This window comes from Hypomesus nipponensis, chromosome 7, assembly GCF_054491055.1.
Source record: "Hypomesus nipponensis isolate SF chromosome 7, ASM5449105v1, whole genome shotgun sequence".
Lineage (NCBI taxonomy): Eukaryota > Metazoa > Chordata > Actinopteri > Osmeriformes > Osmeridae > Hypomesus > Hypomesus nipponensis.
Window position 1 is genome coordinate 676882 of NC_140367.1, and position 27540 is coordinate 704421.

The 27540-nt window shown below is 52.0% G+C and overlaps 1 protein-coding gene across 4 annotated transcripts in view; it reads right to left on the reverse strand.

Moving 5' to 3' along the window:
* grip1 (glutamate receptor interacting protein 1) overlaps positions 1-26509 on the reverse strand; it is a 61268-nt gene extending 34759 nt beyond the window's left edge. For 2 of the 4 annotated variants that reach the window (XM_084701529.1, XM_084701528.1), the window contains exon 1: positions 5584-6324. In XM_084701529.1, coding sequence (XP_084557655.1) covers positions 5584-5716 — 133 coding nt within the window. In that variant the 5' untranslated portion in view covers positions 5717-6324. Of the gene's footprint in view, positions 1-5583; positions 6325-9413; positions 9665-9817; positions 9889-26237 lie in introns of those variants that run through there. The other 2 variants (XR_014762455.1, XM_084701530.1) reach the window with 2 other exon arrangements.
* Between the last annotated feature and the right edge of the window lie 1031 nt (positions 26510-27540).

The window sequence follows — 27540 nt, forward strand, 5'->3', positions numbered from 1 at the left end:
TGTGTGGTGTGTGTGGTGTGTGGTGTGTGTGTGTAAGGTGTGAGTGTGTGTGTTCCTGCAGGTTGTGTTGTGGAGCTGCAGGATAACCTTACTCTTAGGATGAAACTCCCACTGCCTAGGTGTGTGTAAGAGAGGAGTGAAAGAGTGAGTGAGAGCGAGCGAGGGAGTGAGCGTGTGTGAGAGAGAGCAGGAGTGTGTGTGTGTTCTGCCTCAGGCCTGATGAGTGGAGGACCTATCCATCAGAAAGCATCACACGCTGCAGTGAACCAGGGAAGGGTCTCTCTTCACTGCACCAGAGGAGAGGAGGAGAGGAGAGGAGAGAGGAGGAGAGGAGAGAGAGGAGAAGAGGAGGAGAGGAGAGAGAGGAGGAGAGGAGAGAGAGGAGGAGAGGGAGAGGAGAATGGTAGGATAGAGAATGTGATGAGATGACATGGAGGATTGAGAAGGATTAAGGAGAAGAATAAAGAGATTGAGAGGTGAACAGAAGAGTGAAGTAGCTATTGCAGTGCAGTCTGTCTTCCTCCCCAACCCTTCTCCTCTGCCTCCTCCTCCCTGGTCCTCCTCTCTCCTCCCTGGTCCTCCTCTCTCCTCCTCCTCCCTGGTCCTCCTCTCTCCTCCTCCTCCCTGGTCCTCCTCTCTCCTCCTCCTCCCTGGTCCTCCTCTCTCTCCTCCTCCTCCCTGGTCCTCCTCTCTGCCTCCTCCTCCCTGGTCCTCCTCTCTCCTCCTCCTCCCTGGTCCTCCTCTCTCCTCCTCCTCCCTGGTCCTCCTCTCTGCCTCCTCCTCCCTGGTCCTCCTCTCTCCTCCTCCTCCCTGGTCCTCCTCTCTCCTCCTCCTCCCTGGTCCTCCTCTCTGCCTCCTCCTCCCTGGTCCTCCTCTCTCCTCCTCCTCCCTGGTCCTCCTCTCTGCCTCCTCCTCCCTGGTCCTCCTCTCTCCTCCTCCTCCCTGGTCCTCCTATCTGCCTCCTCCTCCCTGGTCCTCCTCTCTGCCTCCTCCTCCCTGGTCCTCCTCTCTCCTCCTCCTCCCTGGTCCCCCTCTCTCCTCCCTCCTCCCTGATCCCTCTCTCCTCCTCCTCCCTCCTCCTCCTCCCTGGTCCCCCTCTCTCCTCCCTCCTCCCTGATCCCTCTTTCCTTCCTCCTCCCTGGTCCCCCTCTCTCCTCTCTCCTCCTCCTCCCTGGTCCCCCTCTCAGGGTCTGGCAACAGAGACCTTTCAGAGAAACAGTTCGGCTCTTGCTACAACACACACACACACAGTGGCATCCTGGGTTCATCAACTTTCTTGATAATTGGAACAACTCCAGTACAGATTAGATGCCACACAAAGAATTATGTTAGCCCCACCATGGAACAACCACGAACATTTCCAACCAGTGAGCCAACTCGTTCCATTTTCATTTAGCCTTTTTCAACATTACGCTCTTCCGACTGGCATTGATTTGATCCCCGCGACTGTATGGATTAGCCCCTTAATTCAGCCCCCCAAATATACTACCGCTGTACCACCGCTACCACTGCTCAATTGGGGTGGTTACACGAATCCCTGTTTGAGCCAAACTGACGTACAGAGCTAGTCTGAGATGTCTAAGGTTTGCTGTTCACACTATCGGCTTTACTAGTTACCTGGAACCCAACGGTGGAATTTTTCGAAAAATCACCTAAAATAACCCCCAAAAACGGGTAGATGGAACAAATGGAAGCGTCCAGTGTTGTCTACTGGTGACACGGTATAAATTGCGCCAGTTTCTGTCTGTTCTTGTTGCCGGTCAAAACTCACTATGCTGCCGCAACATGCTGTAAGCTGTCTGTTGGAATAAACACCACCTGGTTGGGTAAAGTTTGGCATCCCCCTTCACTGCATCATCAAGACACTAAATGGTCATTCTAATACTGTTTACCCCAAACGAAGCGAATTATTCGCGCGAATGAAGTGAATTTTCGCTTCGTTGCCATTACCGTTTTTTCTTTCCTCTTTAACCATGTCCGAAATGACTACTATAAACGAATAAGAAGTAGTGTTGCATAGCAAAGGATGTCCACATACAACTACAATATTCCCCATTTCTTCTCAAACATAACTTTTCGCTTGAGTTGAACATTTTATAGTAGATTGTTAGCTGGCTAGCAAGTTAGCTGACTAACCCAGACTGAGGCACAGAGCAGTTAGGCTAGCTTGTTAGCAGGCTAGTACTGGCTACCTTGCTGGCTGTTGAGCTAGTTGCCTGTATAGCTGGTTGGCTGTCTGTGTAGCTGGTTGGGCTAACCTGATGCAGAGATGCTGAACTGGAACACAGGCAGAATGAGTAATGCAACTGTTACCAATCAGTGTGATGTGCATCAGCAGTGACAAGGCAATGCAGAAATAACTGTTATCACACTAAATCGTGTGTGTGTGTGTGTGTGTGTGTGGTTGTAGGACCGTGTTTGTCCCAGTATAGTCGGGGAATGTATATGCAACGTATTGGAGCAGCTGTGTGTAAGTGCGTGCAAATGTGTGTGTGATAGCATGCGATATGTCATCTTTGTCTTTGCGTTGTAGTACATCATGCGGTTTCTCCTCTCTACCCCAATCTAACCATGGCAACGGGCCAAGTCTTTCATCTCCCCTCCCCCTCTGCTCAATCCCCTCCCCCTCCCAGTGACTCCCTGCTGCCCAGACAAAGAGAGCGGGGAGACGAGTGTAAAGCTAGAGGCTGATGGACCAGGATACTGCTGGCAGCTAGCTTCTTATACATCAGGCCAATGCTAGCTGTTAGCTTCATATAGGGTCCAAATAAGTCACACACATCTGTCCTGAAACTAACACAAGACATTTAGTCTGACACACACCCTCACATACACACACGCCTACACACACACACTCCCATGTGACTTAGGGCATCTACTCCATGTGGGACAAGTCATAAACGTTTATTGGTCGATCATTATCGTTGGCTGAGGGCATGAAATGGAGGAGGGTCGTAAATCTGTTGTCTGCTTCAAGAGCAGCAGATGTGTGTGTGTGTGTGTGTGCGTGTGTGTGTGTGTGTGTGTGTGAGGGAGTGGGTTTACTGTAGGACTACATTTGTTATGTCTGGTTCCAGATTAGAGATGTGAGGATGTGTGTGTGTGAGGGATTGTTTGTAGGACTACATGTGTTATGTCTGCTTCAGGTTTAGAGATTTGTGTAAGTGTGTGTTGTGAAGTGAGTGTTGTGGTGTAAGTGTTGTGGAGCGGTGGAGGTACATCACAAGGTGGTCTACAATGCCAGCAATGTCTCCCAATCAGGAAGTGCTCTTATTTAGGCTCTAAAATAGGCTCCAACAACACCAAAGGTCAAAGGTCGGGTCAGGACCCCTTATTTGTTAACTTCTTGGGAGAGGGAGAAAGACACATCCAATCAGAACAGCCCAACAGGGCTGCCCTTTACAACTGTAACAAACACAAAACAGCAAGGCCTCAGGCAGTTGCAATGCCTTCTGGGAACTGACAGAGAAAGCAGGAAAGATTGCTGTGTGTGTGTGTGTGTCTGTGTGTGTGTGTGTGTCTGTGTGTGTGTGTGTGTTCCACACTGTAAAGGGATACCTACAGTACTGGAGACATTTCTCCATCAGGTGAACCACTTTGAAAGGATCAACATGATCCTTTATGTATGCAACACAATGTTGCAGGTGTGTGTGTGAGAGAGAGAGAGAGAGAGAGAGAGGGAGAGAGAGAGAGAGAGAGAGAGATAGAGAGAGAGAGAGAGAGACAGACAGAGAGAGAGAGAAAGAGAGAGAGAGAGAGAGAGAGAGAGAGAGAGAGAGAAAGAGAGAGAGAGAGAGAGAGAGGCAGCATCCACTGATGTCCTGCAGGAAGGTCCTAATCTATAAATATCCCAGAAGCCCTTTCTGACGCTATTTCCTGTGACTCACACATTCACACTGGGCCAATGATATGGCTCCTTGTGATGAAGCTTGCTGTAGCGACTCTGGTTACCCCTCTGTAGTGGACCGTGCTGGGCGTGCGCACGTGTGTCAGACAGTGTGTGTGTGTGATCTGTTAGTCTGAAGGGTCTCTCTTACGTTCACTAAAACAGTAAGAAGCTAAACAACCTTATTAATCGAACAGACCACACAGGAGCACGCGCAGCACTTCAGACAGAATCTGTAAGACCAACTCGTCATGCCTCATGCGTGCATTCACAGAAATCGCTTGAACTGAGCAAACTAAATTGTATGTACAACAAAGAAAATTATTTCAAATGTTTTGGAAAGAATCTGTTAATTCAATTTGTTTAATTACAAATATTGTTCAGAATATTGTGATACCGAGTATCGTGATACGTATCGAATCGTGAGCTTAGTGTATCGTTACACCCCTACTGCATACTAATGCTACTTTCTACCTACAGAGAGGAGGAAGAGGAAGAGAGGGGAGAGAGTGAAGAGAGGGGTAAGGAGGTGTAGTCCTGTTGTCAGCAGAGAACAAGCTGTGTCTGAAACAGGCTGACGAAAACATCCATCACACTGACAGAGAGAAAGAGGGAGGAAGGGAGACTGAACGAGACAAAGAAGACTGAAGAGAGAGATGCAGAGAGACCAAGATATTTTATTGAGTCATGTTCCCTGACTATTTCTGGCACCATGCTGTGGCTGTGTCTAAGGTTAGCCTGGCTCTGTGACCCCTGACCCCTGACCCCGGAGAGAAGGTAGATACGGCACATTCCTGGGGCCCTGTCTCTACCTGCAGCTCTGGACCAGGAAGTAGGTCTAGTTTAACTACTGAAACACCACCACACACACACACACAGTGCAGAGCTGAAAGTGAAAGAAAGAAGTTTAGAGTGAATAATAGGATAGAGAGAGAGAGAGAGAGAGAGAGAGAGAGAGAGAGAGAGAGAGGAGAGAACAGGACGGAGAGAGAGAGCTCCACAAACAGTGAGGTGTTCTATTATAGATGAGTGGTGTGAGAGAAGTCTGTCTTAGAGCGCTTGTCTGGAACACACACACACACACAAACATACGCAACCACACACATGGATGTACAAACACACTGACCCCCCACACACTAGACCTTCGATACACACACACTCACACTAGACCTTGGTATAATTAGACCCTCACTCACAAACATCCACATGCATACAAACACTGTCTCTCTCTCTCTCTCTCTACACACCCACACACAAAGCTATGAACACACTGCTTAACACCCACACTGCAACACACACACCATCCTACTGCTGCTGCATGTATAATCGATACAGATAAACGTTACCCAATGCTACAGTACATTCCCTTCAGGGCACACACTGCTAACCACACACACACACACTGCTAAACACACACACACTGCTAAACACACACACACACCAGCTCTCCTTTGCCTCCAGACCACTCTAGGGCTTCATAATGTGTTGATAACCCCCTCCCCTCTCTCTCTCCAGAGCAGAGCTAGTGATCCGTAGTGCAATAAAACAATGACAAATCTGGAACCTCTCTCCCCTCATACCTCTCTCTCTATCCTCCTCTTCTCCTTATCTCTCCTTTCCTTGTCCTCATCTCCCACTCTCCTCCCTTCCCCTCCTCTCCTCCCTTCCCCTCCTCTCCTCCCTTCCCCTCTACTCACGCTGCATGTGTTGGGAGGTGTAGTAGTAGACATCCTCGTATCCTTCATGGTAGTCTTCCTCTGGGCGATACTTCTTCCCCTTTCTCCTCCGGCTCCTCCCCATCAGCTTCACCAAACCCAGGAAGCGCTCCATGCCCTCACACACACACACCGACAAAGCCGTCTCCACACCCCCCCCCACGTAGCCGTCTCCACGCACAGACTGGTCCGTGTATCAGGTGAGGTTCCGTCCTCTTCGGAGAACCCCACACACACTGTACCGCCGCCTGGCGCTCTCTCGTTAGGCTGCGAGCGAGCGAGCGTGTGTGGATGGCTGGCTCTCTGCTTCACAAAGAGCAGCGTAGCAGGAGAGAGGGGCTGGGGGAGGAGCAGGAGGAGGAGGAGGAGGAGGAGGAGAGAGTCCCAGATAGTCTCTCAGTCCTCCAACACACAGAGCTCAATAACAACACCAGTCCTCTGTCCTGATCTCTCCTGATCTCCACACTGCAGACGGTCCACACTGCAGACGGTCCACACTGCAGACGGTCCACACTGCAGGGTCTCTGCTCTGATGCTTCTGTGTTCTGCAGGTTTTCTGTTCTGTACCTCAGCCAACCAGACTCTCCTCTCTCTTCCTCTCCCTCTGCTCTGCTGTGTGTGTGTGAGAGAGAGAGAGAGAGAGAGAGAGGGTGTGTGTGAAAGTGACAGAAATAGGGAGGGAGTGTGTGCATAGAGAGCTGGGAAAAGCTTCTCAATGTCCCTGCCTTCTCTCTCCCCACTCTCTCTCCCCCCTCTCTCTCTCCACCCCTCTCTCTCCTTCTCTTCATCCTCACAGTTCAAAGGAGCTGACTTTACGACCACGGAAGTGGAAGTGGTGCTAATTCTTCCGTCCTCCCTCCTTTTCTCACACGTTCATTTCATTCCAGCCAGGGCAGGAGAGGGGGAGGGAAGGAGAGGGGGAGGGCAGGAGAGGGGGAGGGCAGGAGAGGGGGAGGGCAGGAGAGGGGGAGGGCAGGAGAGGGGGAGGGCAGGAGAGGGGGAGGGAAGGAGAGGGGGAGGGCAGGAGAGGGGGAGGGCAGGAGAGGGGGAGGGCAGGAGAGGGGGAGGGCAGGAGATGGGGAGGGCAGGAGAGGGGGAGGGCAGGAGAGGGGGAGGGAAGGAGAGGGGGAGGGCAGGAGAGGGGGAGGGAAGGAGAGGGGGAGGGCAGGAGAGGGGGAGGGCAGGAGAGGGGGAGGGCAGGAGAGGGGGAGGGCAGGAGAGGGGGATGAGAGTCTAAACGCTAAGTCTCTTGAGTGTGTCAGCATGTGAGTGAGTGCTTGTGTGTGTGTGTGAGAGGAGGTGGATGGTTCTGTGACGCCTGTGCAGGAATGACATTCCAGAGACTGCTACTGCTATCCTGTAATTGAATAGAGATCTCTGACTGATAACACTACTGGAGAGGAGGAAAGGGAAGGTGGAAGGGACTTAATGCAGTTGTCGGAAGGAACCACAAGTAGTCTTGACATATAGACAGGCGGATAGAATGTGTTAATTGGAGTGCTGTTGGCCAATGACACTATTTTTGAAGAATAATCCCAACCAATCATCACGCACCTTCCACAATAAGAGCCAATCAAACACCAGGCTGAAGGAGCTGACTGCTGAGAGAAAATAGAACAAAGAGATTCAGAGAGAGAGAGGTAGAGGAAGGAGATAAAAGGGAGAGAGAGAGACAGAGAGAGAGGTGGAGGTGGAGAGAGAAAACTGCAGAGAAACAGAGAGGGGTGCATTGTCTATGTCTTTTTATCACCTGCCAAAACATTGTGCGTCTCACACACACACACACTCATAGTGTCAGATGGGGGGTGTTACCCCTCAGGGATGTGGAGCAGAGATGAAGAGATAGAAGCACACAGATCCCACAGATTGTGTGTGTGTGTGTGTGTGTACTTCTCCTCTCAGGCGATTTTAGCATGCTCTCTTAGTTCCCGTGTGTGCATGTATGTAGTAATTATATGTGACTCAGAGAGAGTGTGTGGGAGGAGGGGAGGGGAAGAGAGACCTGTATAGTCCTAGTTGAGGACTGAAGTTTCCCCCCAGATGTTCCGGAAAGTGACAGAACTCGCAGACTAACAGGACTTGTTGAAACAGTCTGTCAACTATCAGGGCAAGAGCACTACTCTGGACACACACACACTGAATTCCATCACCCCCTGACCCAACAGTGGAGTGCTAATATGTGTGTTTACACAATAAGAGGGGGAAGGGGAGGGGGGGTGGAGGGGAGAGTTACTGTCACATGACGCTACCAATATCAACTACAAATTTGATGGAATTTTCTGGAGCTTGCTGTTTGAGACTAGCTAACTAGATCATATTTCGGCTTGATACAGCACTGAGCTGTAGAAGAAGGCATTAAAGGTTCATGACGCACAGTAACACACACACAGTAACACACACACACATGTTGAGTTTCACATTCCAAAGACACCAATCCCCAAAGAAACAGAAACCCCCTCCTCTCTAATCCCTTGTTCCTGTCCTCCACTCATCACTCCACTGTCTGACAGCAGGCCCCCCCCCCCCCCCTATTTAATGGACTGATGGGAGAAGGTGTCTGCTGTTTAAACCAGGTTAGTGGGTCTGGTCTAAATGAAGGGTCTGGGTCTGGTCTAAATGAAGGGCCTGGTCTGGTCTAAATGAAGCATCTGGGTCTGGTCTAAATGAAGGGTCTGGTCTGGGTCTGGTCTAAATGAAGGGCCTGGTCTGGGTCTGGTCTGGGTCTGGTCTAAATGAAGGGTCTGGTCTGGGTCTGGTCTGGGTCTGGTCTAAATGAAGGGTCTGGTCTGGGTCTGGTCTGGGTCTGGTCTAAATGAAGAGTCTGGTCTGGGTCTGGTCTGGTCTGGGTCTGGTCTAAATGAAGGGTCTGGGTCTGGTCTGGGTCTGGTCTGGGTCTGGTCTGGGATGTACAGGGTCTGGGTCTTCTGGTCTGGGCTAAAGACACACACACACTAAGTACGTCGTGTCTGTGACCCCCTGCCCTTGTTCCATGGTGCCCCCTGGCTCTGTCAGCCAATGACAGCTCCCCATTGCCCCCACCAGCACCCCATGTCCCATGATGCCTTGCAGCGCAATGTTTGACAGAAGCAGGATGTGCAGTTGATGAGAGAGAGACATAAAGAGAGAGTCAGAGAGAGTGTGTGTGAGAGAGAGAGTGTGAGAGAGTGTGTTTGTGAGACAGTGTGTGTGTGTGTGTGTGTTTGTGAGACAGTTTGTGTGTGTGTATAATCTTGACAAGAGACCTCACACACTTCCAGACTAACATCTGACTACACACACACAAGACACAGCAGGAAAAACAAAAAAATGTTGCGTAGAGACGGATGGAGGGCGGATATGAGGGAGAGAGGGATGGAGGGAGGATATGAGGGAGAGAGGGATGGAGGGAGGAGTGGAACACATGTTGATTGACAGTTCTGACATTTTCCTCCAGAAAACTGCTTTCTCAGCAGACGGCACAGTTCCCAGCATGCACTTCAGACCTGGTCGCCTGGGACAACGGTTGCCACAGCACCAAGTCTCCAATGAGACGGCTGCACCCTTGTCTGTGACCTGTGGTTGACACTGACCCGCCCCTGTCAGGACTGCTGATTGGCCCAGCTGATTGATTGGCGGGTCCCTGACATCACTATGGTTGGAGCCATCCAGGAGAGGACAGTTGACAGGGAGCAGTGTGATTAGTGGAGGCTGTGGTTAGACAGATCTCCATCAGCCAAGTGGACAGCCCAGACAGGAAGTGTGATCACAGGAAGTAATATACAGCTTCCTGTCACTGAGGAGATATGAATGTCCTCACACAGTCACACAGCCCATTTGTGCATACAAGTATTCATTTTTTATTTTATTTGTGTGTTTGAGAGCTGTGTCTGTGTTATTCAGGGTTCAGTGAAGATGTCGTCTCGCCTCACTGGCTCCACCCCCGAGGAGGAACTTGAGACGTATGTTTCCCATAATGCATTTCACCAGGAAGCCAACCAAAGGAGACGCTGCTGCAGGTGTGTATTCTGTAGTGATATCCCTCTCCTCCTCTCCCCTCTTCTGCTCTCTCCTCTCCTGCTCTCTCCTGAAGAGAGAGAGGGTGCTTTAACGAGTCACATTGAGAAAAGCTGAATATAACAGTCTAACCTGGACACACACTTCCCTCCCTCTCTCACACACACACGCTTGTTCCCTCTTTCTCATACACTCCCTCTCTCTCTTTCACACACACACTGACCTTTCCACTCCATATATTCAGAGATGAGATCCTCCATAAACTCCTAATGACTGCTCTTGAGCAAGGTGAAGCTGGAGAAGAGGAAAAGGAAGAGAGAGGAGGAGGAGGAGAATGCTGGAGTGTGTGTATGTAAGTGCGTCACATCGTATGACTGGCTCATTTAGATAACTTCTCTTTTCATCACACAACAGGATAAGTACACACAAACCATAAAGATCAAACCATAAACCACTGATCAAAAAAACAAACAGTTCAAATTGCGCTGGCCACATTCATCGCGACCAAACGCTTAGTTGATGTCCTGTTGACATTAGGACGACAGTGTTGTGGCCTTGACACACACCCACACACACAGTCACACACACACACACAGTCACACACACACACAGTCACACACACACACAGTCACACACAGTCATAGCCCTTCTGTCCGAGTTCTGAGACTCGAGATGTGATGATGATTATACTCTTCGTCACGGGTTAACAGTCGTGTGTGCGTGTGTGCTCAGCAGACTCCAGAAGGACTTGGGGTAAGAGATGCTTCAGCTCTACATGGCTGTCATCAAACAGGCTGTCATCAAATAGGCTGTCATTAAACAGACTGTCATTAAACAGGCTGTCATGAAACAGGCTGTCATTAAACAGGCTGTCATTAAACAGACTGTCCTAGAAACCCACTCAACCTAAACACAGTCTGCAAACACATTTAACCACAACATTGTTGACATGTTCCCCACCCCAGATCTACACCTGTCTAAATACACATGAACCCCAGTTAAACACACTACAGCAGAGTTTGCATGCCAACACATCCAGATGTGCAGCATGGCTTCATGGCAGCATCAGGGCTCTCCCTGGTGGCAGCTCTGAGGAACTGCAGGACTGAGGAGCAGAGCGCACGCCTGAACTCAGGAGAACATTGTCCCTTGTGTACACCTGAGGAGAGGTGAGGAGAGAGGTGGGGGAGGAGGAGAGAGGTGGGGGAGGAGGAGAGAGGTGGGGGAGGAGGAGAGAGGTGGGGGAGGAGGAGAGAGGTGGGGGAGGAGGAGAGAGGTAAGGGGGGAGGAGAGAGGTGGGGGAGGAGGAGAGAGTTGGGGGAGGAGGAGAGAGGTGGGGGAGGAGGAGAGAGGTAAGGGGGGAGGAGAGAGGTGGGGGAGGAGGAGAGAGGTGGGGGAGGAGGAGAGAGGAGGGGGAGGAGAGAGGTGGGGGAGGAGGAGAGAGGTGGGGGAGGAGGAGAGAGGTAAGGGGGGAGGAGAGAGGAGAAGTGGGGGAGGAGGAGAGAGGTAAGGGGGGAGGAGAGAGGTGGGGGAGGAGGAGAGAGGTGGGGGAGGAGGAGAGAGGTAAGGGGGGAGGAGAGAGGAGAAGTGGGGGAGGAGGAGAGAGGTGGGGGAGGAGGAGAGAGGAGAAGTGGGGAAGGAGGAGAGAGGTGGGGGAGGAGGAGAGAGGTGGGGGAGGAGGAGAGAGGTAAGGGGGGAGGAGAGAGAAGAGATGTAAGGGGGGAGCAGGAGAGAGAATAGGAGAGGGGAGGGGAGGGGAGGAGGAGAGAGGGGAGGGAGGAGGAGCGGTGGGGGAGAGGAGAAAGAGTGATATGAGGGACACAAAACGGAATAAATTGAGAGATAATTACAGAGAGAAGTGGAGATCCAGAGAGAGGGAGTAGAGTGCTGTCTGTGATGTGATGAGGGCTTGACAGAGCACTAATAGAGTGGAGAAGCTATTTGAGAGTCAACATACACACAGCTTTCTACACCAGTGAGTGTGAGTGTGGGATCATTGACTAAAGGATGTGTGTACTGTAGGCTCTACTGAACAGGACTGACCTTCAACTGTAGGCTCTACTGAACAGTACTGACCTTCAACTGCTTTCAAACAAACACAGACAAAATTGGTGGAGGGTTACGAGGAGAGAGAGAGAGGGGGGTGAGGAGAGGGTGAGGAGGAGAGAGAGACAGAGGAGGAGATGAGTGGGCAAGGAGGAGAGAGAGGAGGGTGAGGCGGAGAGGAGGGGTAGCCAGTGGTAACTGTGCATGTGTGGAGCTAAGTGATTTGAGTGTTTCACTGCAGAACGAGGCAGCAGGTTCTCCCCTGTACATTGTTTTAAATCAATTCCTGCTAAATGAACACTTAATCATGTGTGTATTGTAACTGGCTTACTGTAACTAGCTGTAAGAGTGAGACAAGGCTGTCTCTGCTGCAGTACCTCTGCCGGCCCACAGAGGGCAGTACAGCACACTTCTAGAACACTGAGAACGTTCGGAAGTATGGAGAGATGGTGGGATGGGGGTGGAGGGATAGAGAGAAGATGGAGGGATGGGAGGGAGAGGATGGAGGGATGGGAGAGAGGGAGAGATGGAGGGGTGGGAGGGAGGGAGAGGATGGAGGGATGGGAGAGAGGGAGAGATGGAGGGGTGGGAGGGAGGGAGAAGATGGAGGGATGGGAGGGAGAGGATGGAGGAGGGAGGGAGAGGATGGAGGAGGGAGGCATGGATGGATGGAGGAAGATGAAAACTGATCAAATCCTTGTGTGCGAGAGCAGTTCCATCCTCCAGGCTGCCATTTCAGCCAATCACACGCCGCATTATTCATTGAAAGAGTCAGGTGAGCCAATCGCTGACCTCCTTCCTTAGATGAGCATTATACACCCAGACAGAGCCTTGGTGGGTCACACACAGAAGAGCAAGAGAGAGTGTGTGTGTGTATGTGTGTGTAAATGGATGCAGGTGTGTCTGTGAGAGAGAGAGGGAGGGAGGAAGGGAGGGAGGGAGGGAGGGAGGGAGGGAGGGAGGGAGGGAGGGAGGGAGGGAGGGAGGGAGGGAGGGAGGGAGGGAGGGAGGGAGGGAGGGAGGGAGGGAGGGAGGGAGGGAGGGAGGGAGGGAGGGAGGGAGGGAGGGAGGGAGGGGGAGAGTGTGTGTGCATGTGAGCATGGGAGTGTGTGTGTCAAACTAAAAGAACCACTGCTAGCAGGATTTTAGCTCTCTCTCTCTTCCCAAGCTCCTTATCTGCAGGCATGGAAACGGCTTAGTCTGCAGAGAGAGGAGAGAGAGGGGGGAGACAGGGTGAGAGGGAGGAAGAGAGGAAGAGAGAGAGAAGAGGAAGAGAGAGAGAGAGAGAGGAAGAGAGAGAGAAGAGGAGGATAGGGAGAACCAATTTCTTCTCTTTTAATAGAAGGCATTATAACAACACCCACGAAGTGTTCCAGATCCCCAGAGCTCCAATCACGCTGCCCCACGCCACGTCAGCCAATCATAGTGTTTCCTCCCACGCCTATCCCATCAGTCCCAGTCTCCCCGACGACACCCTATCCCCCTGACAACCTATCCCCCTGACAACCTATCCCCCTGACAATCTACCCCAGACCCCATCATCCCCACCATCATCATCACCACCATCATCATCATCACCAACATCCTCACTGTTCTACTGATTTAATGGCTGTTGATTGGAGGCAGAGTGTTCCGTCCTGGAACTGACTGGGCCAATCAATACCAGGCCAGCCTGACAGCCAGCGCCTCATTGGACCACTTTAACACCAATATAATGATTTCCTGCTTAATGAGGAAGTGGAGCACTCACAGCTGAGAGGAGGAGAAGGTTGAGGAAGAGGAGAGAAGGTTGAGGAAGAGGAGAGAAGGTTGAGGAAGATGAGAGAAGGTTGAGGAAGATGAGAGAAGGTTTAGGAAGAGTAGAGTAGGTGACCACAGTATTCTACTGCCCCCCCCCCCCCCCCCGGCCCCCTCTACCCCTCCAAACCCCAGAATGGTGATGAGGTCATGGTGAGGTCATGGTGAGGTCATGATTCTGAACAGTCACTCCATGTCGCACTCTGACACCTTAACGACCGTAACTAACACTGACAGACAGTCACCACGGCAACAAGATACCCAGACAGCGAGACGCCTGAAGAGACAACATACATACCCCTCCCCACACACACACACACACACACAACATACATAGAGACTGTCCCAGACCACCAGACTGCACAGTAGTCGCATGCCCCCATGCTGAATCAGGTCCTCCTAAAGATGTCACTACACACACACACACACTCAGGTACACACACACACACACTCAGGTACACACACACACACAAGAACACACACAGTTTGTGGGTGATCTGGTGAGAGGGATCAACTGTGTAATAAGATCACTCAGACACACTGATTTCCCCTCTAATGGCCTCACACACACAAACACACGCACAGCTCCCTCACGCTACAGTACTAAGTGCAGCAGTGTGCATTCCTACTGCCATGGCCAGATTTAAATGGTCATCTAAAAGGCTTCTTGGAGCAGAAAATGTGTTCTAGATGCAAATGCAAACACACCAGAGACAGACAGACACCCCCCCCCTCCCTGCCACATGGAGACAGACAGACAACCCCCCCCTCCCTGCCACATGGAGACAGACAGACACCCCCCCTCCCTGCCACATGGAGACAGACAGACAACCCCCCCCTCCCTGCCACATGGAGACAGACAGACACCCCCCCCCCCTCCCTGCCACATGGAGACAGACAGACAACCCCCCCCTCCCTGCCACATGGAGACAGACAGACACCCCCCCCCCCCCTCCCTGCCACATGGAGACAGACAGACAACCCCCCCCTCCCTGCCACATGGAGACAGACAGACACCCCCCCCCCCTCCCTGCCACATGGAGACAGACAGACACCCCCCCCTCCCTCCCTGCCACATGGAGACAGACAGACAACCCCCCCCTCCCTGCCACATGGAGACAGACAGACAACCCCCCCCTCCCTGCCACATGGAGACAGACAGACACCCCCCCCCCTCCCTGCCACATGGAGACAGACAGACAACCCCCCCCTCCCTGCCACATGGAGACAGACAGACAACCCCCCCCTCCCTGCCACATGGAGACAGACAGACAACCCCCCCCTCCCTGCCACATGGAGACAGACAGACAACCCCCCCCTCCCTGCCACATGGAGACAGACAGACCCCCCCCCCCCCCCCTCCCTGCCACATGGAGACAGACAGACACTCCCCCCCCTCCCTGCCACATGGAGACAGACAGACAGGGCACAGACCACACACACACATGCCCTTCAAACACACACACACACACACAGACTGTTACCAGTTGGATGACTGGCAGGAGCTGGTTTCTTTCAGGGGCGAGGGCGAGAGAAGGAGAGGGGGAGGAAGGAGAGAGGGACAGGGAAAGAGAGAAGGAGAGGGGGAGGAAGGAGAGAGGGACAGGGAAAGAGAGAAGGAGAGGGGGAGGAAGGAGAGAGGTACAGGGAAAGAGAGAAGGAGAGGGGGAGGAAGGAGAGAGGGACAGGGAAAGAGAAGGAGAGGGGGAGGAAGGAGAGGGACAGGGAAAGAGAGAAGGAGAGGGGGAGGAAGGAGAGAGGGACAGGGAAAGAGAGAAGGAGAGGGGGAGGAAGGAGAGAGGGACAGGGAAAGAGAGAAGGAGAGAGGGACAGGGAAGGAGAGAGGGACAGGGAAAGAGAGAAGGAGAGGGGGAGGAAGGAGAGAGGGACAGGGAAAGAGAGAAGGAGAGGGGGAGGAAGGAGAGAGGGACAGGGAAAGAGAGAAGGAGAGGGGGAGAGGGGGAGGAAGGAGAGAGGGACAGGGAAAGAGAGAAGGAGAGGGGGAGGAAGGAGAGAGGGACAGGGAAAGAGAGAAGGAGAGGGGGAGGAAGGAGAGAGGGACAGGGAAAGAGAGAAGGAGAGGGGGAGGAAGGAGAGAGGGACAGGGAAAGAGAGAAGGAGAGGGGGAGGAAGGAGAGAGGGACAGGGAAAGAGAGAAGGAGAGGGGGAGGAAGGAGAGAGGGACAGGGAAAGAGAGAAGGAGAGAGAGTGAGTGTGTGTGTTTGTGTGTGTGAGTGAGTGAGTGACAGTTTGAGGGCTGTAGCAGGGTGGATGTTGTGATGGAAACCGGTCGTCATAGTGACCTCCGAGACACGAGGTCATTGCCCCGAGTCTGCCAATCAGGTGAGCTCGTCAGGAGCAAGGGATGTGACAGCTCGCCGATGGGGAAAGGTGATTGGTCGGAGACGAGGGGGTGAGAGACGCATGATCATGTGACCAGCAGACGGCAGGAACCTGGGAGGACTCCTGAGAGAGGGGGGGGGGGTGGTGTGTCTGAGTGTGTGAATAAAGTGTAAACCATCTTTCACCAGGAAGCAGGAAGAAGCACACAGGAAGTACACATGATGTCAGAGGACAGTGGACCAATCAATTTGAAGGGGTGTGTCCCAGGTCACATGTCAATCAAAACCACAACATTAACCTATTGCATTCAGTCCATCACATGCAGGTCAAATGCTGCAAGAAACCTTTCAATGTAGCATGTATCGATCAATGGAATATCTTTCATACACCTTGTGTTGTGTGTGTGTAGAGTCAGGGTTGTCGTGGGCAGTTTGATTCCCTTCCTCTTGAGGCTTCTTACCATAACTATGTGTGTGTGTGCGTCTGTGTGTGTGTCTGTGGTAATGTGTGTCTGTCTGTGTGTGTATGTGTGTGGTATTTAGGCCTTACTGACTCAGCAGTTACAGAAACTACATCGTCTGTAGCAGGTCATTTCCCAGCATGCATCTGTCACAACGACCTCCAATGAGAATGCTGGAGGCGGGGCCAGACAAGTCACAAAGAGACAGGTGGGAAAATGAGAGCACAGCCAGAACACACACACCAGGAACAACCTCCAAGTCCATCCAGGTGGAGGAACAGCTGAACTGGGCCTCTGGTGTTGGCATCGCTAGTGTAACGCTGGCACTGTTAGCCTAGCTCATTTTCTCCTTGGATAAGCTCAGCATGCTAACTGCTAAGGGCTAACGGCTAGACCCTGCCAGGTGAGAGAAGCTCAGAGATAAATTCTTTATCTCTGCACACAGACTCACAGCAGGCCTGCCATGTTCCCCTCCGAGGTGAGTGCGGGCGCGTGGTTATTTCTGTGTGTGTGTGTGTGTGAATGCCTGTGTGTGAGAGTGAATGTGTGTGTGTGTGACACAGGTTAACTAACTCCATGGCAGGTCTCCAAGGTGACAGGAGGGTTAGGCAAAGAACACACTGGCTACCCTTCAGGTCTGAGCACCAGCCTCCATCTCTCCCTCCATCTCTCCCTCCATCTCCACATCCCTCCCTCCCTCTCTCTCTCTCTCTCTCTCTACTGCCTCCTCCCTTCCTCTCTCTATCTCTTCATCTCTCTGTTCTCTACCTCTCCCTTGCTCTCTCTCTCTCTCTACTCCCCCTTTTCACAGTTTTACCTTGTTTATCAGTCACACCAATCTAACCATGGAGACTGCCCTTGAAACACACACGCAAACAGACTCACACAAACACTCACACCTCTCCTCTAACAAGTAGTTGCCTTGGGCCATATATTCAGTTAGGGTAATTATTTCCCTGGCACCATGTGCAGAGCAGGGGGCAGGCTGTGTGTGTGTGTGTGTGTGTGTGTGTGTCAGGGGAAGTGGTAGTGGGAGCCCAACTGCTTCAGTTTCACACCCAGATTCTCTACCAGACTGAGAGCAGAGGGAGGGAGAGTAGATGGGGGTGGAGAGAGGGAGAACTAAGGCTAGGGGGGTGTGTGGGGGGGAGAGCTCTACATAGTTCCCCAGCCTCTTCCTCTTCTCTCTCCTCTCTCTGCCCTTCAGACCCTTTGATAAGAAGAAAAGAGATGGACGGATAAGAGGAGAGAGGGAGAGTTAGGTAGAGAGGGATTGTAGGAGAGAGAGAGAAAGATAGGAAAAGAAGAGGGAGGGAGGAAGGGAGAGAGAGTGGGGGAAGGAGGGAGGAAGGGAGAGAGATGTGTGAGTGCTGGCGCTGCAGATTGCCCAGCTCTGATCAGAACAGTTTTATCCTCTAACGTTATAATTAATCTCCTTTAATTACACTTCCTGTTCCCCTTAAAGGGCCAGACCCCCCCTACCACCACCTCCTTAACAACACTGTCAAACACCCGGGAAGTGCTCAATTCATCTCACCTGTTGCTACAAACCCGAGGTGAATCATATCAAACACACCTAAACAGCTTCCCCTTCAAATTGTACATGTGACAACATCAGAACAGATAGCTGTCTCGGTTTGCAGGCGTGTCGCTGGTGTGTTGCTAGTGTGTGCTAGGCATGTGCTGGGCGTGTGTTAGGTGTGTGTTAGGCGTGTGCTAGGCGTGTGTTAGGCATGTGCTAGGTGAGTGCTTAGTGTGTGCTAGGCATGTGCTGGGCGTGTGTTAGGTGTGTGTTAGGCGTGTGCTAGGCGTGTGTTAGGCATGTGCTAGGTGAGTGCTTAGTGTGTGCTAGGCATGTGCTGGGCGTGTGTTAGGCGTGTGCAAGGCATGTGCTAGGTGAGTGCTTAGTGTGTGCTAGGCATGTGCTGGGCGTGTGTTAGGCGTGTGCAAGGCATGTGCTAGGCGTGTGCTAGGCGTGTGCTAGGTGTGTGTTAGGCGTGTGCTAGGCATGTGTTAGGCATGTGCTAGGCGTGTGCTAGGCGTGTGTTAGGCGTGTGTTAGGTGTGTGTTAGGCATGTGCTAGGCGTGTGCTAGGCGTGTGCTAGGCGTGTGCTAGGTGTGTGCTAGGCTTGTGTTAAGTGTGTGCTAGGTGAGTGCTTGGTGTGTGCTAGGTGAGTGCTTGGTGTGTGCTAGGCGTGTAGGGAACATGTGACTTGTGTATTGATCAGTCTCATGAGGGTGCAGTTGCAGCAGCGTTGTCATGGTGCTAACATTCAGGAATCACATGTGACTACACAGCTCTGCTCTGAACACACACATATACAGGACGCACACACACACATGCACACTGTATGATGATGCTTTCAGGACAAACAAGCATTCCAATCAGCACTCTTTCTCCCCCTCTTTCAGTCTCTCTCCCTCTCTCCTCATCTCTCTCCCTCTGCCTTTCACTCCCTCTATCTACCTCTCTCTCCTCTCTCCCCATCTCTCTCCCCATCTCTCTCCCCATCTCTCTCCTCTCTCCCCATCTCTCTCCCCATCTCTCTCCTCTCTCCCCATCTCTCTCCCCATCTCTCTCCCCATCTCTCTCCTCTCTCCCCATCTCTCTCCCCATCTCTCTCCTCTCTCCCCATCTCTCTCCTCTCTCCCCATCTCTCTCCTCTCTCCCCATCTCTCTCCTCTCTCCCCATCTCTCTCCTCTCTCCCCATCTCTCTCCTCTCTCCCCATCTCTCTCCCTCTGCCTTTCACTCCCCCTATCTGCCTCACTCCCCCTGTCTCTCTCCCTCTCTCTCTTTCTCCATACACATACACACACATGCACACATACACACACATGCACACATAGAGAGGTGATGGTCCACACAGCTGTCCCTAGAGGACTGCTGACTATGTTAACAAGTCTCCAACGGATTCAATATATGTGTGTGTGTGTGTGTTGTGGGGGGGTTAGCTAGTGTGTGTGTGTTTGTGTGTGTGTGTTTGGGTGTGCTAGCTGGTGTGGAGGTGGGGGTGGGTGGATGTGTGTATGTATAGTCTCTGCTAATTGGTATTCAGTCCATGAGGTGTAGAACCAGAGAACACAATACCTGCAGCTCTGACTAACCCTGGAGGAGATCACACACACACACACACACTGCCCCCACCCCACCCCCCACTGCCCCCACCCCCCACCCCCCACTTAAGTGTTCTAGAGGCTGGCCTCTTTAAGCGTTCTAGAGGCTGGCCTCTTTAAGCGTTCTAGAGGCTGGCCTCTCGAAGCGTTCTAGAGGCTGGCCTCTGTAAGCGTTCTAGAAGCTGGCCTCTTTAAGCGTTCTAGAGGCTGGCCTCTTTAAGCGTTCTAGAGGCTGGCCTCTTTAAGCGTTCTCGAGGCTGGCCTCTTTAAGTGTTCTAGAGGCTGAGGAAGAGGGCAGGGGAGGGGGAGGGGAGGGGGAAGAGGGCAGGGCAGGGCAGGGCAGGGGAGGGGAGGAAGAGGGCAGGGCGGGGCAGGGGGGGGCAGGGGAGGGGGAGAGGGAGGGGAGGGAGGGAGGGAGGGAGGGAGGGAGGGAGGGAGGGAGGGAGGGAGGGAGGGAGGGAGGGAGGGAGGGAGGGAGGGTATTGAGACAGAGAAATGGAGGGAGGGAGGTATAGAGAAGTATAGACAGACAGTGGGAGGGAGAGAGAGCAGGGTGTGTGTACACTATAGTGTACAGTAGTATGTCTGTATTTTGGGCCTCCAGGCATTCTGACTGTTCCTGTTAGCTTCAACACACTCCTAACAGCTAAGGAGTCAAATCTCCTCCCGCCCTCTCCCACCCACCCTCATCTCTCTCTCTCCCACCCACCCTCATCTCTCTCTCTCCCACCCACCCTCATCTCTCTCTCTCCCACCCACCCTCCTCTCTCTCTCTCCCTCCCACCCTCATCTCTCTCTCTCCCACCCACCCTCATCTCTCTCTCTCCCACCCACCCTCATCTCTCTCTCTCCCACCCACCCTCATCTCTCCCTCTCCCACCCACCCTCATCTCTCTCTCTCCCACCCACCCTCATCTCTCTCTCTCCCACCCACCCTCATCTCTCTCTCTCCCACCCACCCTCATCTCTCTCTCTCCCACCCACCCTCATCTCTCTCCCTCCCACCCACCCTCACCTCTCTCTCTCCCTCCCACCCTCATCTCTCTCTCTCCCTCCCACCCTCCTCTCTCTCTCTCCCACCCACCCTCATCTCTCTCTCTCCCACCCACCCTCATCTCTCTCTCTCCCACCCACCCTCATCTCTCTCTCTCCCACCCACCCTCCTCTCTCTCTCTCCCACCCACCCTCATCTCTCTCTCTCCCACCCACCCTCATCTCTCTCTCTCCCACCCACTCTCATCTCTCTCTCTCCCTCCCACCCTCCTCTCTCTCTCTCCCACCCACCCTCATCTCTCTCTCTCCCACCCACCCTCATCTCTCTCTCTCCCTCCCACCCTCATCTCTCTCCCTCCCACCCTCCTCTCTCTCTCTCCCACCCACCCTCATCTCTCTCTCTCCCACCCACCCTCATCTCTCTCCCTCCCACCCACCCTCACCTCTCTCTCTCCCTCCCACCCTCATCTCTCTCTCTCCCACCCACCCTCATCTCTCTCTCTCCCACCCACCCTCATCTCTCTCTCTCCCTGCCACCCTCCTCTCTCTCCTTCCCCCTTGTCCTATCCAGATGATGTTTGTGTTTGTATAAATCGTTTTCAATCATGTCTCTTACAGTTAGTAAGAGGTACACTGCATTCCACTGCAGGTGAATAACTACAGGAAGAGAGAAGGAAAGGGGGGAGAGAGGTAGTGAGAGAGAGAGAGAGAGAGAGAGGTGGAGAGAAAGGGAGGGAGGAGAGAGAGAGAGAGAGAGAGAGAGAGAGAGAGGGAGAGAGGGAGAGAGAGAGGTGGAGAGAAAGGGAGGGAGGAGAAAGGGATAGAGAGAGAGAGAGAGAGAGAGAGAGAGAGGTGGAGAGAAAGGGAGGGAGGAGAGAGAGAGAGAGGGGCGGGGAGGTCAGAGCTAGTGTTGGTGGTCAAACTCTGCAGTGAGTCACCTCCTCCCTTTAACCATGCAGCCTCTTCCCAGGGAAATGTGTCGTCCACAGATAAAGCACTAAGCACTAAGCAGTGCAAATGCATGCAGAGGGTCACACAGAAGAGCACACACACACCACACACCACACACACCACGCACCACACGCACACCACACACACACCACACGCACCATACACACACCACACACACCACACACACCACGCACCACACACACACCACACACACCACACACACACCACACACACACCACACACACACCACACACACACCACACACACCACATACACACCATATCTCACACACACAGCCAGAGCCATGAAAGCCAAGTCTCTGTGCTTCAGTAATCCTGAGGACAGGATGAGCAGAGCACTGACATCAGCACCTCAGACAGGAGAGAGAGAGAGAGAGGGAGAGAGAGAGAGACAGGAGACAGAGAGAGAGAGAGAGAGTGTGTCACCTAAAAGCTCCTGCAGTCACTTTGCTGACTAAATGATGATGTCATAAGGCACTAGGGGGTGTAACAGAGAGAGCAGGTTCACCATAGTCCACCAGTGGAGTGTTAGCTTAGCGCTGTAGCACACCTCCCCATAGTGCACCAGTGGAGTGTTAGCTTAGCGCTGTAGCACACCTCCCCATAGTGCACCAGTAGAGTGTTAGCTTAGCGCTGTTGCACTGCAAGCAGTCAGCATTTTAAATGATACCAGTGCCTCCAGTCAAGCTGTAAATGTCTGATGTGTGTGTGGTGATCAGGAGGTGAATGATGGGCCGAGATAGATTCCTCTGTGTGACCTCTGACCTGTGACATCAGAGTGCTTGTGTTCCATTAGGGCAAACGTCACTCCCCTGTCGTTGCACTGTGATTGGTTCATAACCTCTCTGATGTTCTCTGGACCAATTACCTCCTCTAATTAACAAAGACACACACACACACACATTACATCTCGACACAGACACACACACACCTAGAAACTTGTAAACCCCAAACACACATGTCTGTCAGGGGCTTCATGAATCCCTGAAGACGTGAACGCTGATTAGAGACCCAACACTTTCACACCCCTACTACACCTCTACTACACCTCTACTACACCCCTACTACACCTCTACTACACCCCTACTGAAGGAGTCAGATGGCTGGGCGGTTAGGGAATCGGAATATTAATCAGAAGGTCGCCAGTTCGATTCCCGGCTGAGCCAAATTATGTTGTGTCCTTGGGCAAGGCACTTCACCCTACTTGCCTCGGGGAGAATGTCCCTCTACTTATTGTAAGTCGCTCTGGATAAGAGCATCTGCTAAATGACAAAATGTAAATGCGAACGTACTACACCCCTACTACACCCCTACTACACTTCTACTACAACCACACTACACCCTTACTACACCCCTACTACACCCCTACTACACCTCTACTACATCTCTACTACACCCCTACTACACCCCTACTACACCCCTCCTACACCCCTACTACACCCCTACTACACCCCTACTACACCTCTACTACACCCCTACTACACCTCTACTACACCTCTACTACACCCCTACTACACCTCTACTACACCCCTACTACACCCCTACTACACCCCTACTACACCTCTACTACACCCCTACTACACCCCTACTACACCTCTACTACACCCCTACTACACCTCTACTACACCCCTACTACACCTCTACTACACCTCTACTACACCTCTACTACACCTCTACTACACCCCTACTACACCTCTACTACACCCCTACTACACCCCTACTACACCTCTACTACACCCCTACTACACCCCTACTACACCTCTACTACACCCCTACTACACCCCTACTACACCTCTACTACACCCCTACTACACCTCTACTACACCTCTACAACACCTCTACTACACCCATACTACACCCCTACTACACCTCTACTACACCCCTACTACACCTCTACTACACCCCTACTACACCCCTACTACACCCATACTACACCCATACTACACCCCTACTACACCTCTACTATACCTCTACTACACCTCTCCTCTATAGCTGACTCACACCTGACCAGGACCAGACCCTTTGTAAACTTCATCAATTGCAGAATGATACTATACCAAGCCAGCTGTAGTAGAAGAGCAGCTGTTTCAGGAGTCTGTGGAAAGGAGAACACAAAGACAGCTGTCCTGGGGTAGGGTGTTCCTGTCTGGCTGAGAAGGAAAGGAAGATCTACAAACCAGATATCATCTGATGCTGCACTCTCAGGCTGGGAACTTTGTTTTCAACAGAAGCTTAATAAAAAACCCTCTCTCTCGCTCACTATCTCTTTCTCTTCCTATCTCTCTACTTCTCTCCATCTCTCTCTCCATCTCTCTCTTCCTCTCTCTCCATCTTTCTCTCCATCTCTCTTTGACCTCAAGCTGCAGACTTGCAGTAAGTGGATTAGACCCAAATCTGGTTCAAGTGTAGATCTGATAGAACTAAGATATCATACTCTCATCTCAGGGTGTGTGTGAGTGTGTGTGTGTGTGTGTCTCTACTTAAAGAGACCTATAGGATAATCCTGCATTTATGGTAACATCTACAGATCTGGAAAAAGAGACAGACAGAGGGGGGGTGACATAAAGGGTGAAGAGGAGAGAGGGGGAAAAGAGGTGGGAGGGGTGAGGGGGGAGAGAGAAGTATAGCTCTTTTTTCAAACTCAGAAAATAGAGCTAGGAAAGAATAGCAGAGAGAGAGAGAGAGATAAAGAAAGAAAGTAAGAAAAAGAGACAGAGAGAGAGAAAGAGAAAGAGTTGAATGTTTAGCCGGAAGCTAATTGACTGATCTCAAGGCTGAATCCACCCACAATGCATTGTCACCTCATATCCAATCAGAGCACAGCGTTTAATCCATCACTGCAGGACACCCATGACACACGCGACACGCACCACACACACACGACACGCATCAGGGATGACAGTGGAGGAAGACCACCCTCATGTTTAAACATCTTAAGAGGAATTACGTTAGACTGCCTGAGTCAAGGCTTCACTCACACACACACACACACACATTAGACACGCTCACACACATCTCATGCTCACACACACATTAGACACGCTCACACACACACACACACACACGGTGACACAGAGCCTGGCCATGCAGCTGCTGGGAGTGGCTTCATACAGCCTGTCTCAGAGAGAAGCAGCAGAGTCTTAGACCAGCAAGACAAACCACACACACACACACCACACACACATCGATCCTAAGTCTGCTTTACAGTGCAGTGGAGCAGGACAGGAGGCACACACACTTGCAGGGGGTCCTGTGTGTGTATCTTCCCTTATTTATGTGGGTACCAGTAGTGTGTGTCAGTAGTGTGTGTCAGTAAGAGAGTGGGTGTGAATGTGGTATAGAGTATGTGTGTCTGAGAGAGAGGGAGAATCAAATCAAATGTATTTGTATAGCCTTTTTACACGCAAGCATGTCACAGAGGGCTGAGAAGAATAGTTAATGTGTGTGTGTGTGTGTGCGTGTGCGTGTGCGTGTGTGTGTGTGTGAGAGAGAGGAGCATGGAAGACAGGGACGCTCAGTAAACCACATAATCGATTCTTCTGACACTACTAGGCCATTTATGACAATCAGTAGGCCTATGGGTCAGTCAGTAGGCCTACGGGTCGGACAGGGCGGGTTCCTCCCCCGGTAACGTCGAGCTACACCCGGGTCTCTCCCGCGCCTGGCAGGGGACTGAGAGATCTACATGTGTAGATGTCGAACTTTCTCAACAAGCTGCAGCATGTATAGCGCGTGTTAAGTGTTGACTGTGAAGTATTGACGTGCTTGCGGTAGCCCATCCCGCTCGCAGGGGTCTTTGCATGCTTCTGTAAGGACCGAGCCAGACTAGCAGACATCAGCCTAATTTTAATTATATCTTCTTCACATACAAAAACAAAACTATTAAACACATTTCGACCGTGACGTCTCTCCCAAATAATCATTATTCCATTCCGTAGGCACGGAAAGAAAGTCCTCTCTCTCGTGTTTCAGACAGACTGGACGAATGGTCAAGTACACACTGAAAAGCATGTCTACCGGCAATTCTACGGTAGCAAGGAGAACACGGAACCGTTAATCATGCCAAGCTAGCAGGCTTCTCGTTATCTACGAGTGCACGGGAGACACATTCATGTCCGTTTTACACGGGCAGCCTCCGAGAGCGGTACACAATGCCAGACCGGTTTTAACCGTCATTTACAAACGAACGTGCTGGTCATCTGTGCCGCTGATGCGACAGTAGCGGCGCCGTCCTAGTCCTCGCGCGGACGAGCTCGAGGCAGCTCGGAAGTCCGGCGGATACAGCCACCATGTGAAACCCGACCTCGGTCTTTCATGGCACAAACACGGCCAGGCCGTGGGGCTTCACAGCAGGTTGTAAATATGCGACTCCCCCCTCAAATATAACCCCAGGCTACGCCAGATTCTCCTGGGGACCAGTATTAATAGGCTACTACTTATAAAGTACCTGGACAAAGCGAGTTTGTAGCGTGGCGGATCTAGCTATGTTCAGTGTTTTTAAGACAGGGGGCGAACAAGTGCAGCCCAGCCGGACAGACAAGGCCCACCCAAACAAAAACCATACCCCGGTATCGAACACACGGAGCACTTGCTCCGGTAACGTGTCGAAGCTTCACAATGAAAAGTTGACACGCTCGTAACACCTTTCTGAATGAATCCGCCTTTCGCGTAGTAACACAGTGCAGCCGTTTGCAACAGCGTGACAGGCGCCGTGTGGCTCGAGACGCCGCAGTCTGAAGAATCACCAATAGCTCGGCTTCCCCCGCGGAAACTTTCACTTATTTAGCTCGAGCCACGGCGCGTGCACACCGCCAAGGGCTGCAGGACGTGATAGCAAGCATACGATAGTCTATAGTACGGGTTACGGTAGGCTACGGTAGTTACGTGCGTAAAATCAACAGCGAGTGCTGGTCCTACCTCCTTCCTGGTCAGCCTGCAGACAAGCGGGAATATTCTTCTTCCAGCCCGGCATTTCTCTCGAGCAGTGATCATTCAGGACGTCTGGAATTTAAATCGCATTTCAATCTCGGCGCTGGTCTGCTCAGCTAGTCGTCTATAGCCACTGTCCTCCTCTCTTTCTCTCTTTCTGTTTCTCTCTCGCGCGCTCTCTCTCTCCCCTGTGCCGCCCGGTGTAATTCTACGCCGTGTCTCCCTCCAGCCGTGCAGTGCTTGGTGTTTAGTGCGCGAGGGACACAGTGAAAGACAGAGGAGGGGAGTGTGAACGTGAAGGTGCCCGTTTCAACCCCCGGACACCGTAAAATGGAAACGGGAAATACTCAGATAGAACAACGGCGAGGCACGGTAGTTCTTGCCCAAAACATTATTAATTCATAACCCGCTCCCGTCATGTTCTATTCATTTAGGTGGCTGAGAGGTCTAGACCCGAGCACGCGGTGCCTCTGCCGGTCTCCATTCATATACCTCACGCGCAGTAGGGGGTACGTGCGTGAACCACCGTGCGTGTGACTACCAGTCCCTCTGTCTCTTCCACACAGCAACCTCCCCGAGTCACAGCATAATATTTATGTAGCTTGACCCACCGTTACCGAGTGGACATAGATATGGCCCACCACCGCTAGAGGAGCAGAGACAGGGACATGTGGCATCGCTAATACAGCCACCATCATCACCATCACCACCATCATCACCATCATCATCATCACCACCATCATCACCACCATCATCATCACCATCATCACCACCATCATCATTATCACCATCATCATCACCACCATCACCATCATCATCACCATCATCACCACCATCATCATCATCATCACCACCATCATCACCACCATCACCACCATCATCACCACCATCACCACCATCATCACCATCATCATCACCACCATCATCATCATCACCACCATCATCACCATCATCATCACCTTCATCACCACCATCATCACCATCATCACCACCATCATCACCATCATCACCATCATCATCACCATCATCACCACCATCATCATCATCATCACCACCATCATCACCATCATCACCATCATCATCACCATCATCACCATCATCATCACCATCATCACCACCATCATCACCATCATCACCACCATCATCATCATCATCACCACCATCATCACCATCATCACCATCATCACCATCATCATCACCATCATCATCACCATCATCACCATTATCACCATCTTCACCATCCTCATCACCATCATCACCATTATCACCATTATCACCATCATCACCATCA